Raw genomic sequence first — 16,144 nt, 5'->3', positions numbered from 1 at the left:
ATTATTCTGACATTCCACATTCTTAAAATAAAGTAGTGATCCTAACTGACCTAAGACAGGGATTTTTTACTCTGATTAAATGTCAGGGATTGTGAAAAACAGAGTTTAAATGTATTTGGCTAAGGTGTATGTAAACTTCCGACTTCAAGTGTTAGTGTACTTAGATACATTAAGTGCAATAGGTTTCATCAAAAGTTTTGAGTAATGACAGCACATAGTGGTTTACAGTGTGGCCCTGTGGTAATTCATTAACTCAGTCAAAACAACTAGATCAGTCCTAACATTCTGTGACACATGCTGGAATGCCTGAACAGATGACTGGTCAGCAGTGTTCAGCAGTTGGGACTCTTTAATTGTTAGGTGGTATTTTAAAAGCACTTCTGTCAGGTTTCAAAGAGAGGTGGGGAGACTGTCAGAGGACTCACATTCTTCAACCACTGAGTGGCCTTACAAAAGGATAGAGCAGTAGGCTAACGCCACTGGGCACAGACATCAACTTGGTTCCACATAATATCATTGTATTGTATTTGTATTTATTAGGGATCCCCATTAGCTACTGCCTTGGCAGCAGCTACTCTTCCTGGGGTCCAAACACATTAACACACTTACATTACATATCAAACAAATATAAAGCAGTACATCATATAAAATGAATACACCACTACAATACATAATTGAAATTATGTGGAAACGATTCAACCAGTGTCTGCCCAGTGGGACGTTACTAAAACATGAAGGCAGGTAATATTTTATTGAATTTGTAAAGTACAGTGGCTTGCGAAAGTATTCACCCCCTTGGCATTTTTCCTATTTTGTTGCCTTACAACCTAGAATTAAAATGGATTTTTGGAAGGTTTGTATCATTGGATTTACATAACATGCCTACCACTTTGAAGATGCTAAATATTTTTTATTGTGAAACAAACAAGAAATAAGACAATAAGATAACTGAAAACTTGAGCGTGTATAACTATTCACCCCCCAAAGTCAATACTTTGTAGAGCCACCTTTTGCAGCAATTACAGCTGCAATTCTCTTGGGGTATATCTCTCTAAGCTTGGCACATCTAGCCATTGGGATTTTTGCCCATTCTTCAAGGCAAAACTGCTCCAGCTCCTTCAAGTTGGAATGGTTCCGCTGATGTACAGAAATCTTTAAGTCATACCACAAATTCTCAATTGGATTGAGGTCTGGGCTTTGACTAGGCCAATCCAAGACATTTAAATGTTTCCCCCTAAACCACTCAAGTGTTGCTTTAGCAGTATAATTAGGGTCATTGTCCTGCTGGAAGTTGAACCTCCGTCACAGTCTCAAATCTCTGGAAGACAAACAGGTTTCCCTCAAGAATTTCCCTGTATTTAGCGCCATCCATCATTCCTTCAATTCTGACCAGTTTCCCAGTCCCTGCCGATGAAAAACATCCCGACAGCATGATGCTGCGACCACCATGCTTCACTGTGGGGATGATATTCTCGGGGTGATGAGATGTGTTAGGTTTGAAACAGACATAGCATTTTCCTTGATGGCCAAAAAGCTATATTTTAGTCTCATCTGACCAGAGTACCTTCTTCCATATGTTTGGGGAGTCTCCCACATGACTTTTGGCAAACACCAAACATGTTTGCTTATTTTTTCTGGCCACTCTTCCTTAAAGCCCAGCTCTGTGGATGGTACGTCTTAAAGTGGTCCTATGGACAGATACTCCAATCTCTGCTGTGGAGCTTTGCAGCTCCTTCAGGGTTATCTTTGTTCTCTTTGTTGCCTCTCTGATTAATGCCCTCCTTGCCCGGTCCATGCGTTTTGGTGGGTGGCGCTTTCTTGGCAGGTTTGTTATGGTGCCATATTCTTTCCATTTTTTAATAATGGATTTAATGGTGCTCCGTGGGATGTTCAAAGTTTTGGATATTTTTTTATAACCAACCCTGATCTGTACTTCTCCACAACTTTGTCCCTGACCTGTTTGGAGATCTCCTTCATAGTGCTGCTTGCTTGGTGGTACCCCTTGCTAGTGGTGTTGCAGACTCTGGGGCCTTTCAGAACAGGTGTATATTGAGATCATGTGACACTTAAATAAGTCCACCTGTGTGCAATCTAACTAATTATGTAACTTCTGAAGGTAATTGGTTGTGCCAGATCTTATTTAGGTGCTTCATACCAAAGGGGGTGAATACATATGCACGCAAGTTATTCTTTTAATTTCACTTCACCAATTTGGACTATTTTGTGTATGTCCATTGCATGAAATACAAATAAAAATCTATTTAAATTACAGGTTGTAATGCAACAAAATAGGAAAAACGCCAAGGGGGGTGAATACTTTTGCAAGGCACTGTTTGCTACTATTAAATACAGCACAATCTCAAGGTGGGACCTTTTGSCACTTAAAAAAAAATCTCAAGAATATGGATTATGGAATTTACTGCTGGTAAACTCTTGTGAATACCTTAAATCCATAGTCTGTCAACATGTGTAAACAAGCAGGTTAGAGGAGATCTGTGACCTACGTGTTTGGTGGTGTCTGACAGCTGTTGTTCAATCCTCTCCACCACCTTGCTGAAGGAGTGTCTCTTAAAGGGGTTCGAGTCCCAGCACGACCTCATTATCTCATACCTGAAACCACAACACACATATTTAGCACAGGCGCAGGCATGGCACCAAGCACATACACCTGTTACCTCTCTTGTCTCTCCCCCCTCTTACAAAGTGACACTTTACATGCTTTTCTCTAAGTGTATTCTCCTGAAAATGGAATGTATGTAGCTAACATCTAATAACGAACTAAATAATAATTTAGCTTTCATGGTGAAGTTTATGGTGAAATTCAGCAAATATGCAATCTGCTTAAATCCCACATATTCACACCCCTGTAAAGTACACCCACGCACACACTGTCTTTCTCAAGATACTTAGACACACACACACACACACACACTCACATTTCACTCGGTGCAAACTCTGGTGCATCCATTCTATATCCTTCCTTAATCATTTTGTAGAACTTTGAGTCCACAAGCATCCCAGGATATGGACTGCTTCCTGTAGGCCATGAAGAAAAGATAATAAAAATCAATGAAAACACACACATGGACAGGTACTCGCACACACGGACACACACGGACACACACACACAGAGGGTAACGTGGACGTACGTACCGAGTGAGAAGATTTCCCAGAGCAAGATGCCATAGGACCATACGTCACTCTCAAATGTGTACACACATTCAAAGATGCTCTCTGGAGACATCCACTTGACTGGGAGGCGAGCCTGCATGGAACACAAACCATCACAGCCAGTCTAATATGTCAGATGCACTTCATGTATTCAGAAAATGCATCAAAGCAAATATCTTGACATCTTTGAAGTAATCCATCATCTCTATCACTTCAGCTGTCTACAGCTGTGAAGAGTGTAGAACTAGAGAGAGCAAATAATTAATGCAGATGCTGTTGATTAATCTTGAATTTTGGATCAGAAATGTTCAAAATTGCTTGTTCTTGTATGAGAGGAGAGGTACTGTATTTCCTTAGTTTCAAGAGTAGGTTAAAACTCCCCTAAGGTGCTGAATGTTTGAGACACATACTGTATCTGGTGACCCATACCAGTGACATTTGAAAGAATTCAATGACATTTAAAGGAATGCATAACCACACACCTGCCAGAGTGCACATTACAATGTGAGATCCATCAGATACACACTGAGTGTAAAAAAACTTTAGGAAAACCTTCCTAATATCTAAAGCATTCCACAGGGATYCTGGCCCTGAATTTGCCTGGTCAGTCTATGTCAGGGAAAGAGCAGGTGTTCCTAATGTTTTGTACACTCAGTGTACATACATACATACTGTACTTCACATGCCATGGAATTGGAACATACAGTTCTAGCCCATGATGGCCCCCGGGCTCATAGCTGACACTGGTTTTGAGAGGCTTTATATCAATGCTGTGCCTGTGCTTGACTATTCCATTGATGGTTTTCACTGCAAAATATCCATGCTGTATCTATACATCACATTGAGATCTACAGTAGTAAGCGATGGGCCAGACTTACATTGCCTTTGACTACATAGTTGGAGTCTGTGGTGATGTCACGGGCCAGGCCGAAGTCACAGATCTTTGCCACTCGCCCCTGAGTCAGCAGAATGTTCCGGGCAGCCAGGTCTCTGTGGATGCACTGAACACACACACACAAATAATAAAACATCATGTCACGTAATAAGATAACATAAGGTAACATAAGATAACATAAAACTTTTAAACACTACTAATACATGGTGACAGTAAATGTTCTTCCCCGAATCTGTTCCACACACACTGATTGATACAGGGCCTGTCTGTAGTCTGGTGTCCGCTTGCCTCAATGGGTTATACATTTTTCAGCAGAATGCTCAACATGCATTCTGGACCTGTTGACCAGCTATGGAAATGTGATCCTAGCATTGTTTGGAAATGAAGAAGATGGAACTAATGTGTGTGTGTGTGGCTTAGCGTGTATCTAAATTTAATCTGATACATAGAACAAACAATATCAGTGGAAATAGTGCTTTTCTTGGTCTACGTGAATGTACAGTACTTACAGAATGAAAATATTTAGAGAATGGTTGGACATTATCTACCATCATGGATTTAACTTGCTGGATTTAATTGCAGAGTGAAAATAGACCTGTTGTTTTGAATAGCTAGTGGTGGGGGCTTTCAGGAGCTATATTAGGAGAGGAGAGCTTCTGTGAGGAAATTAAGGGCTTACATTTTTGGAAGCCAGGAAGTCCATGCCTTTGGCCACTTGATAGGAGAAGCTGAGCAGATCCTCAGTGTCCAGAGAGAGACTGTCCTCATGGAGCATCTCACTCACAACATCAGGCTCACTACTGGAACCACCTGAGAGAAACATAGTGATAGAGCAAGATAATTCGAGTGGTACGTAGAAGGAGCGACATTGTGTATTAAGGAAGCTTAACTATGTATAGAGGGAGATACTGCACATTGCAGGTTGTATAAATTAGCTTTCTCAAGTGACATATGTGATAATGATCAATAAAAATTAAAGTGGATGTCTTGCCTGGTCTGCGTATCGAGATTCTCTTCTCTGAGGAGAAGCCATTGGGCAGGACACCAGCGACAGAAGGCCTCATATCCATGTATCCATTCCTGCTGTCTCTGCAAGGAGGAATTAAGCAGTCTGGTCTCAGTTCAGTCGCCATCAAATACTACACATAACTACGACACACTAGGTAAGAAATACTCCCTAACAAACATTTGTGAATCTCCAGAGACATTTACATTTACTGTAAGTATTTTTCTCAATAACAACAAAGAGTAGTCGGTTTAGTGTAGGCGTGTCCTGCCTTATAGACCATGAAAGTACTGTATGCTTAGTTAAATTGGGGAATTTTCCAGTGGGTGGGAGAACAACGGCAGTGGTATTTACTTTTGTGAGCAGTTGAGATGACACAAGCAACAGTACATATATACAGTATAAACTGTGCAGTGAAAATGACAGTATATACCACCCAACTACCACCCTCTCCTTGTAAACATAATGAGTCCACACTGACCCATCTGACCAAGCTGTAGCTGTCTCCCTCTGCAGCATGACATTCCTGTAGTAGCAGTCCTCCCCTAACGTGTCACAAAAGAACGTCTCCCTCTTCCTTCTCAGAAAGTTGAGGAGGTCACCGAAGCAGCAATACTCTGTGATCACCAGGGTTGGGCCTGAAGACAAGGAGACAAATAGCCATGGTCAGTCACATGAATGTCATCCACCAAGAAACAACACACTAAAGACAAACAAGACAAACAAAACACCTTGAAATATAGACACCCAAACAAGTACAGCAAGTTTCAGGAGCACCACTCCTACAAGTACGGCAAGTTTCAGGAGCACCACTCCTATATCATAAACATTAATACAATGAATAGTAAACAATACTTACGCCCAACAAGCAATGTTCCCTGAGCAAATTTCTGGTCTGCTGAGCTGAAGGTTGTGGAAATTCTGTGCAACTTCCAGCACGCGTTTACATTGAACACTGAGGCTGTACCTGCTTTAAGTTAGTTTTAACTGTGGCCAAGTAGGCTACTGTGGCTATTTGATCCTAATGTTGGCGTACCAGGCCTTCCAGTGGCCTACCATAAAAAACTATGGAGAAAATGCATTCCATAATATTTTAACAGGGAAATAGCTGTTCTATCATTCAGCCTTTAGTAGCAGCCAACGTGTGGTGTTCAATGTAGGCCTACATTCCATGAGAGAAAAAAAAACATGCAAGGCTTGAAATCAACCTTTTAATCCACTTGTCCTTCAGACAAGGAGGTGACTGAAAATGTAGTTTTGTGTTTGATGCAAGAAACCACTTTACAAAATAAAATGTATTATTATTCCCATACCATTATTACAGAGAATCAGACAAATTATGCTACCATCTGCCAATTGGCTACTTAGATTATTCAAGCCTGTCTCAAAATACAACACTACCCCTTTAAGACAAAAAAAAGCTCTTTACCTCTTAATCTTTTCAAAGATGTCTAGAATTGTACACGTTTTGCAGGAAGCAATCACTCCCCTATTGTTGACTACAAATGATCTATAACTGGGCTAATAACTCACTAACTAGCAAAGGATATGAACAAAATGTGCACATGTGGCTACATCCAGCTCTTGCCATAATCTCAAAACAAGTGCATCTACTCACCAAGGCAGCTGTAAACTCAGTCCATTTCAAAGTAAATGGCACAGATCCATATTTGGCAAGCTGCCTACTGCAGCTCTGATTGATAATGCTGAAACGGTCTGTGTAGAGTATTGGGCTGAGTATGGGCTGAGTCATGTGCAGAAGAATCATACTCCGATGCGTTGTGCCGACAACAACATCTTTTGCATAGTTCGTTTTGTTTCGGTATGTTGCATTGAAAGTGGCTAATATTGAGTGGATTCAACACAATTGCTACAGTAAAGAGAAACGTTGATAGTGTTAACTAACAGMGAAAATTCTAGAAAGGCTGATATTTCGCCAACAAGTCATACAATCCTTGGTGATAAAAGGGTGGATTGTTCAGATTATTACTGTATCTCAAAAACCTCTGCCAACTGTAGTTCCCAGATTGATAGTAGCATAGATTAGAATGAGAATAAGCGCTACAGTCCTCTAGACATACTGCTCCTTACCTCCAACAGTACAGGCTCCCAGCAGGTTGACAATGTTCATGTGGTTTCCCAGGTAACTGAGAACTTTCAGCTCTGACATCAGAGCCTCCTTCTCAGTGGCATGGGCACTGGCTGTGGAAACACCACCAGAACATGATCATTTAAAAGTGCTTCAAAGTCATCATCAAAGAAAACATCACAGGAAGTATGGCCTCTGGCTGGTTTAGTGTAACAAGCATACATGACCAAAAGAATGTGGACACCTGCTCGTCGAACATCTCATTCCAAAATCATGGACATTAATATGGAGTTGGTCCCCCCTTCGCTGTATAACAGCCTTGACTCTTCTGGGAAGGCATTCCACTAGATGTTGGAACATTGCTGCGGGGGCTTGCTTCCATTCAGCCACAAGAGCATTGAATGAGGTTGGGTACTGATGTTGGGCGATGAGACCTGGCTCTCAGTCAGTGTTCCAATTCATCCCAAAGGTGTTCGATGGGGTTGAGGTCAGGGCTCTTTGCAGGCCAGTCGAGTTCTTCCACACCGATCTCTGTATGGACCTCGCTTTGTGCACAGGGGCATTGTCATGCTGAAACAGGAAAGGGCCTTCCCCAAACTGTTGCCACAAAGTTGGAAGCACAGAATCGTCTAGAATGTCATTGTATGTTGTAGCGTTAAGATTTCCCTTTACCGGAACTAAGGAGCCCGAAACATGAAAAACAGCCCCGGACTATTAGTCATCTTCCACCAAACTTTACAGTTGGCACTATACATTCGGCAGGTAGCGTTCTACGGGCATCTGCCAAACACAGATTCATTTGTCGGACTGACAGATGGTGAAGCATGATTCATAACTCCAGAGAACGAGTTTCCACTGCTCCAGAGTCCAATGGCGGCGAGCTCTACACCACTCCATCCGACGCTTGGCATTGTGCATGGTGACCTTAGGCTTGTGTGCGTCTGCTCGGGCCATGGAAACCCATTTCATGAAGCTCCCAACGAACAGTTTTTGTGCTGACGTTGCTTCCAACTTACTTGTTGGAAAGGTGGCAACTTATGACAGTGCCACGTTGAAAGTCACTGAGCTCTTCAGTAAGGTCATTCTACTGCCAATGTTTGTCTATGGAGATTGCATGGCTGTGTGCTCAATTTTATACACTAGTCTGAACCGTGTGTGGCTGAAATAGCTGAATCTACTCATTTGAAGAGGTGTCCACATACCTTTGTATATACAGTGCATTCAGAAATTATTCAGACCCCTTTTCCACATTTTGCTATGTTACAGCCTTATTCTAAAAATGATTAAATCGTTTTTTTRCCATCATCAATTTACACTCAATAGCCAAAAATGACAATGAACATTTATGCTAATTGATTAAAAATAAAAACTTACATATCACATTTACATAAGTATTCAGACCCTTTACTCAGTACTTTGTTGAAGCACCTTTGGCAGTGATTACAGCCTTGAGTCTTCTTAAGTATGACGCTACAAGCTTGGCACACCTGTATTTGGGGAGTTTATCCCATTCTTCTCTGCAGATCCTCTCAAGCTCTGTCAGGTTGGATGGGGAGCGTCGCTGCACAGCTATTTTCAGGTCTCTCCAGAGATGTTCGATCTGGTTCAAGTCTGGGCTCTGGCTGGGCCACTCAAGGACATTCAGAGACTTGTCCCAAAGCCACTCCTGTGTTGTCTTGGCTGTGTGCTTAGGGTCGTTGTCCTGTTGGAAGGMGAACCTTCACCCCCAGTCTGAGTTGCTGAGTGCTCTGGAGCAGGTTTTTATCAAGGATCTCTCTGTACTTTGCTCTGTTCATCTTTCCCTCGATGCTAAATAGTCTCCCGGTCCCTGCCGCTGAAAAACATCCCAAAAGCATGATGCTGACACCACCATGCTTCACCGTACAGATGGTGCAAGGTTTCCTCCAGACGTGATGCTTGGCATTCAGGCCAAAGAGTTCAAAATTGTTTTAATCAGACCAGAGAATCTTGTTCCTCATGGTCTGAAGTCAGTTGGTGCCTTTTGACAAACTCCAAGTGGGCTGTCATATACCTTTTACTGAGGAGTGGCTTCCGTCTGGCCACACTATCATAAAGACCTGATTGGTGGAGTGGTTGATGTTTGACCTTTGGAGGAACTCTGGAGGTCTGTCAGAGTGACCATCGGTTTCTTGGTCATCTCCCTGACCAAGGCCCTTCTCACCTGATTGCTCAGTTTGGCCAGGAGGCCAGCTCTCGGAAGAGTCTTGGTGGGTCATAACTTCTTCCATTTAAGAATGATGGAGGCCAATGTGTTCTTGGGTACCTTCAATGCTGCAGACCCTTCCCCAGGTCTGTGCCTTGGAGCTCTATGGATAATTCCTTCGACTTCATGGCTTGGTTTTTTCTCTGACATGCACTGTCAATTGTGGAACCTTATATAGACAGGTGTGTGCCTTTCCAAAACATGTCCAATCAATTGGATTTACCACAGATGGACTCCAATTAAGTTGTAGAAACATCTCAAGGATGATTAATGGAAACAGGATGCACCTGAGCAAAGGGTCTGAATACTTATGTAAATAAGGTATTTCAATTTTTATTTAAGAAATTTGCAAACATTTATAAAAAACAGTTTTTGCTTTGTCATTATGGGGTATTGTGTATAGATTGATGAGGGGAAAAAACAATTTAATACATTTTAGAACAAGCCTGTAACGTAACAAAATGTGGAAAAGTCACAGGGTCTGAATACTTTCCGAATGCACTGTATAGTGTACATCAATGCAAACACACACACAAACATACACACACGGTCAATAGCTAGTCAAATACATTTAGTCAAATATCCGGGTGTTTAGCACCCATAGTTAGGGGCAGGGGTTCTCTCTGACAGTGTGACCTGACCAGGTCTGATCAGTCAGACACCTTAAAATACACACATCTATCACCAAAATATGTCTCTTTTTATTGCTATATCAACATTTTTACTATAATTTGTGACGTCTTACGTTTGAGCATTTTGACCGCCACTGTCATCACTGTATCAGCTTTGGACATTCCATAAGCAGTAGCCTCCACTACCTTCCCGAAGGCTCCGGAGCCCAGAGTTTTCCCTGCATGGAAACACAGACAGACAGACCAATGTTACTCCATCCTGTTCCTCTCCCACATCCTGGCTCCGCCACCTGTTACCAGGACATGCAGGATCCTGTTTGGGGTGGTTCGGATGAGAAAAAAAAAACTCCAAAATGTCAACAGAACGTTTGCTTAGAGGGAGGGGTTGGTGTTCTTTATTAAAGAAAGCAGCTACATTAAATACATCATGCAGTTAGTGTATGCTCAGGGCTATTGTAAAAGTGTGACCAACTGGTGAGCAAATAGAGTGTAAATCCATCATTTTGAGACAGGCCCTGGGGATAAGGTATGATGTCACAACAAAGATACATTGGCTGGCTCCAAATAGCAAAACAAAAAACACTTATTTCAACACCTGCTGCTATCGATTGAAACACATAAAATAGACCTAGATAATATTAAAACATACAGTATACTGTAAGAGATGTCTGGGGCATCCTCCCTGCTTGGGGATTACCAGTGCTTTTTCTGATGTGATGATAGCAAAGGAACTCACCGAAACGCAGTTTGTCCCGGGGGAACTCCCACTCGTGATCGTATGGGAGCTGGGTAGGGTCAATATACACGTAGTTGTTTCCGTGGATACCTTCAATGACTTTCCACTGGATCTGGTATTTGGGTTTCTGTGAGGCCAGCAGAGAGTTATATTAGGATAAGTACAGAGGACACCATTAAACTCACATCAATCGTGGTACTTCAGCATAGAGTTAGTTGACCTCTGTGAGTTAATGCGAATATGTTTTTAAAGGTGAGCTACTGTACCTTATCTTTGCCTATGACTTACTGAGTGTAATTTTCAAAGTTTATACAGGTGTGTAACCCTTTGTAGAAGTGGCTGTGATATATGAGAAGAGGTGAGTTTGGATAGTTACCTGAGTAGAAGCAGTGAGTTTGGGTAGTTACCTGCAGGTACTTGTAGAAGAGCACTATGAGGATGAGGATGAGGAGGGCGGTTGCTGACACTATGCCAATCAGCAGAGGTGTGAAGAGCTCATGGGGAACTGTTCTTTCTGCAGGGACACACACCAGAGAGAGAGAGACATACATACAGTATCAGTGTAGCGTTAGAGATAGCTATATAACAGAGAGATAGATAACAGAGAGAGATATCAGTGTAACGTTGGAGATAGATATATAACAGACAGATAGATAAAAGAGAGAGATATCAGTGAGGAACACTGATAGACAAATCAGTTTTAATGTTAGGCAACATATTGGCCTTTAGCACTGTGCAGTATCATATGTCCTACATTGTTGTCTTTCAGTGATCACTCAAAGGTAATCAAATCATATTACTTGAATCAAACTGTTTTCTGTATTTTGTTAATTATTTTGTATACTATTTATTACCCAATTCCTTAATTCCCATTCTAGTTGTGCAGCATGCAGTAATGCTGTGCAGCATGATGTGGTGGTGGTGCTGCTGCTGCTGTTGTTGTTATGTATAATATCTGTATAATGAGTCTTCTGTTCCTTTGTGTAGCGGTTTGTGATGTGTTATTGTTTTGCTAGCTCTGTACACTGGGGTGTAATAAGCTCTTTAGCCATAAGAGGCTTTCTCTCCATTTCAAATCATCTGAGAATGCAGAGTATGCAGGAACTAATCCTCTGTAAACCTGTTAGTGGCTTTTAAAGCTCTCCCTCCATCCCTATTTTATTCCCCTACAACTCCCTGGGTCCATGGAGGGCTGCGTCCAAAATTCCCACAGCATCTAAACACTCAGTGCGGCCAGGACTCCCACTGTGCGCCAGACTTCCCTGCACGTCTCCACACGTCTGTCCTGCTCTGCAGAGCGGATCGCTAAAGCCTGGGCACATGGTCCCCGAGGTCTGTCCTGCTCTGCAGAGAGGAGCGCTAAAGCCTGGGCACATGGTCCCCGAGGTCGTCACTGCTCTGCAGAGAGGAGCGCTAAAGCCTGGGCACATGGTCCCCGAGGTCTGTCCTGCTCTGCAGAGAGGAGCGCTAAAGCCTGGGCACATGGTCCCCGAGGTCTGTTCCTGCTTCTGCAGAGAGGAGCGCTAAAGCCTGGGCACATGGTCCCCGAGGTCTGTCCTGCTCTGCAGAGAGGAGCGCTAAAGCCTGGGCACGTGGTCCCCGAGGTCTGGCCTGCCTGGCTTTTTATTTATTATTTTTATTTATTTAACCTTTATTTAACTAGGCAAGTCAGTTAAGAAAAAAATATTATTTATAATGACGGCCTACCCCGGCCAAACCCGGACGACAGTGGGCCAATTGTGCGCCGCCGTATGGGACTCCCAATCACAGCCGGATGTGATACCGTCTGGATTCGAACCATGGACCGTAGGGACGCCTCTTGCACTGAGATGCAGTGCCTTAGACCTCTGCGCCACTCGGGAGCACGGCTACACGGCTACACACGGCTACACACACTCCTCGTCCATAATGCCCACCCACATACCCACTGTGTCCAGATACCCCTCCTCTACATCATACCAATCTTATCTTCATACCCACGCCAAGACAACTCTCTTTTCACTCTTGCTTCACCTGCCGTCATACTCCACTAGCGCATCCCACAGTATATAAACAGGATGTTCTAGATAGCTGGATTTGTGGTCCAAAAGTACTCTATACCCTACCACTGATGACCATGTATGCCAGTAAGTGATGACGCATTATCACAAATCACACACATTTGTGGTATGTCGCTCTGCCTATGTTTACATAAGAGACTCCAGGCCTATATCAGTGTTTAATCTTGAACCTCTATCAATGGGTAAGATCTATGTCAAAATCCAAGTCGTTCATAAACATTCAGATGAACCAAATTGAGAAATGGTTTGGGTGCGTGTTGATGGTGCGTATAACTTCAACAACCTTGATCCACATAAAGAGAAACAGCTGTAACTCTGCACCTCAGGTTAGACATAATGGGAGAAGGAATGAGCTGTCTGACCTAAATGTTATTGGGTTTATCTGTACAAATTACAGATGGAAAGTAATGTAGTTCATGTAATGTAGTTTAGTTAGTACTGCATTAACGACATTAATTTATCAATATTTCATATTAAGTATTGTCTATAAAATATATAATATGAGAGAGGCCTGAATGGGATAGCCAGTCTGTAGAGGAACAACAACCAAACACAGACACCTTCCTGTCACTGTGTCCTCTCTAGGTTTGTTGACACTGTATTTAATTCTAATCCCAAAGTAGGGATATCCTAGGGATTAACACCAAACACATCAATTTAAAAACACACGGACAGGCTAGCTGACACCAGGACCACCAAGCATCCCCCCCTCCGCCAACAACTCCAACTCCTTGTGTATACTGCTTGTGTATTTGTATTTATTATGGATCCACATTAGCAGCTGCCAAAGCAGCAGCTACTCTTCCTGGGATCCAGAAAACTTAAGGCAGTTCATACAATTTTAAAAACATTACATTCACAGATTTCACAACACACTGTGTGTGTGTGTGTGTGTATGTGTGGGTTGGTGTGTGCATGTGTGTGCATGTGTGTGCGAGAGAGAGAGAAAGAGAGAGGAGGGGGGTTACTTTAGTACTCTAGGAACCTTATGGCAGGTTTATGTACAGTAGATCACCTGAGTCCTCCTCAGGCCAACAGTTGTGAGGTACACAAATAGTCCATTGTTCACATTCACAAAACACAGCTGTCGGCTGGTAAGGAAGACATCAGTTTATTAATGTATATCTGGGCCAATATGAAAAAGACTGAATGCTAAGTTTCAGGGAATGGGTCCATAGGGATAAGTTGTCTGAGCCGGTAGAGTCAGGAAAGTGAGGTGTCTGTGTTTTTCTCATGAAGTCTGCAAAGTGCTCTGCTCGAGGTGAGACAAGGCAAGGCTATGCAACATTCACCTCTTAAGACAACACATTTTTACCGGTTGTGCGTGCATGTGTTTTGAAAGTGTTTATCCAGGAATAATTGCTGACACACACAGTCACGCACACACATAGCAGGATGATGAGCTTCAATCCTATCACAGACGTACAAACAGCACCTTCCCAGTAACTGTATGTGTGTGTATGTGTGTGTGTCACCACAACTCACCACTGATAGAGAACAGTGTGAAGTCCTGCTCTCCCTCCACGGTGGCCACACACTCCAGCGTGTGGAATCTTCCTGTGGTGATGTTCAGCCTGCTCTCCACCTCCGTCTTCCCAAAGGAAGGACTCAACAACGTCACCGTGACAATGTCCTGCTCCTCCTGAGTGGCGTTCATCTGGTGGGAGCACCTGAGGGGGACAATGGGACAAACTGTCTACCAAACTAGTGTAACTGAATTTGGGTGTTGTTTTCAGTAGCTTTGAGTCCATTGTTTCATGTGGCACTAAACACAGCAGTTGTTATTGTAAAACGGATGAATGTACTGTTATGTACTGAGTATACAAACGGGAGACTAAGGGTTCACATTAGATCATGGACATTTAAAAGTGAGGAATGTTTGATTGAAATGCAAGTCATTTAGAGTCAACCATCCCCTCTTTCCCCAATTATGTTCACCATAAGTGCACTTCAAAATAACAGCCAGGTACAGAGAGTCTTTGGACAGCACTGGGGCATGACGCATACGAACATACATTGGTCTTAAATCAATGTTCCCAGATAAAACATCACTGTCCCAGGCTAGATCAATCCATCCCCATCCATGCCAGTCTTCCAGCGCAAACTAAAGGAACCCATACGATCCTCCACATCAGCTAAAACAACATTACCATAGAGATACACAAAGTCCACAGAGTGAAAACATGCGTTATCCAATATCATCAAGTTACATTATGATGACAGCTATAATGTTGAAAGGGATTTGTCTGTTGTTTAAAGTAGAGCACAATGATTGGAAGAAGTAAAGAGTGCCCCATGCAAGGCTCCACATTTCACAGCACCGTACCAAAAACAGCAGCTGTTTTCCACATACTGACAGGCCAAGTCACACTTAAAGAACATCTCAGAGCTTCTTCAGTGTATGTGTGTGCAGTATGTGTGTACAGTATGTGTGTACAGTATGCGTGTACAGTATGTGTGTGCGGTATGTGTGTTCTTTATGTGTGTGCAGTATGTGTGTAGAGGTTGTGTGTGCAGTATGTGTGTGAGTATGTGTGTGTTAATAGTCTAATAAATAACATGAGCTGGAGCACACTCAGAGAACATTATTTAGTGTGGAGCTGCTGACTAACGGCAAATAAACTGCAAGCTATCAAAAAATAAATAAAGAGAGTCGCACACTCTATATATATATATAAACTCCCAGTAATTTACTGGGTATAAATTACTGGGAGTTTATATATAGAGTGTGAGACACTATTTATTTGTGTGTGCCAATAAAGTTGGATGTGTGGGCCAATAAAGGCTGATTTTAAACATTGAGGCATTCCAAAGACATTTCATACCATCACCTAGTACCTTAAGTATACAAAAAAATCAAATACACATGGCAAGGGTAACTGTAAGCATGTTTGTTTGAGTTGGACAGCTCTCTAAGTTGATTTGATCCTAATTGAAAGTGATTGGATAATGATTAGCCAATTGCCTCTGACTCATTATCAGTGTTTCCTGGGATTGGTGTTGCCATCATCATTATAAATAACTTCCGAGAACATACTGTCCAATCCCCAAATCATAARGTTCATCTCATTCCAAGCCAACAAACCAATCACAAATCACCTCTCTCCAAACCCTGATCACTTCAGTCCACCAACAAATAACACCTGTTCAATCCCACTTCTGCTTATTCTCTGGGAAGGTCAAGACAATTAGACAATTTTGAAACCCTCTCACTAAGGTCTGAAAAGACGTCTTCTCAAATCAAATCAAATTTTAATGGTTGCATTCACATATTTAACAGATATTATTGTGTAACAAAATTGTTGTGTTCCTAGCTCCAACAGTGCAGTAT

At 42.4% G+C, this 16,144-nt stretch overlaps 1 protein-coding gene across 1 annotated transcript in view; it reads right to left on the bottom strand.

Annotated features, from left to right (window-relative positions):
- Positions 1-16,144, bottom strand: part of LOC111976175 (mast/stem cell growth factor receptor Kit-like) — a 42,572-nt gene that overhangs the window by 10,150 nt on the left and 16,278 nt on the right. Inside the window, exons 9-20 of the mRNA XM_024004945.2 lie at positions 14,299-14,483; positions 11,161-11,267; positions 10,754-10,880; positions 10,131-10,235; positions 7,164-7,274; positions 5,554-5,710; positions 5,058-5,155; positions 4,746-4,876; positions 4,050-4,172; positions 3,154-3,265; positions 2,937-3,036; positions 2,505-2,610 (exon numbers count right to left, since the gene is read on the bottom strand). Coding sequence (XP_023860713.1) covers positions 2,505-2,610; positions 2,937-3,036; positions 3,154-3,265; positions 4,050-4,172; positions 4,746-4,876; positions 5,058-5,155; positions 5,554-5,710; positions 7,164-7,274; positions 10,131-10,235; positions 10,754-10,880; positions 11,161-11,267; positions 14,299-14,483 — 1,462 coding nt within the window. The remainder of the gene's footprint in view (positions 1-2,504; positions 2,611-2,936; positions 3,037-3,153; positions 3,266-4,049; positions 4,173-4,745; positions 4,877-5,057; positions 5,156-5,553; positions 5,711-7,163; positions 7,275-10,130; positions 10,236-10,753; positions 10,881-11,160; positions 11,268-14,298; positions 14,484-16,144) is intronic.

This window comes from Salvelinus sp. IW2-2015, linkage group LG16 (assembly GCF_002910315.2).
Source record: "Salvelinus sp. IW2-2015 linkage group LG16, ASM291031v2, whole genome shotgun sequence".
Lineage (NCBI taxonomy): Eukaryota > Metazoa > Chordata > Actinopteri > Salmoniformes > Salmonidae > Salvelinus > Salvelinus sp. IW2-2015.
Note: the sequence above shows the minus strand (reverse complement) of the source record. Positions and strands in the feature narration are given on the sequence as shown.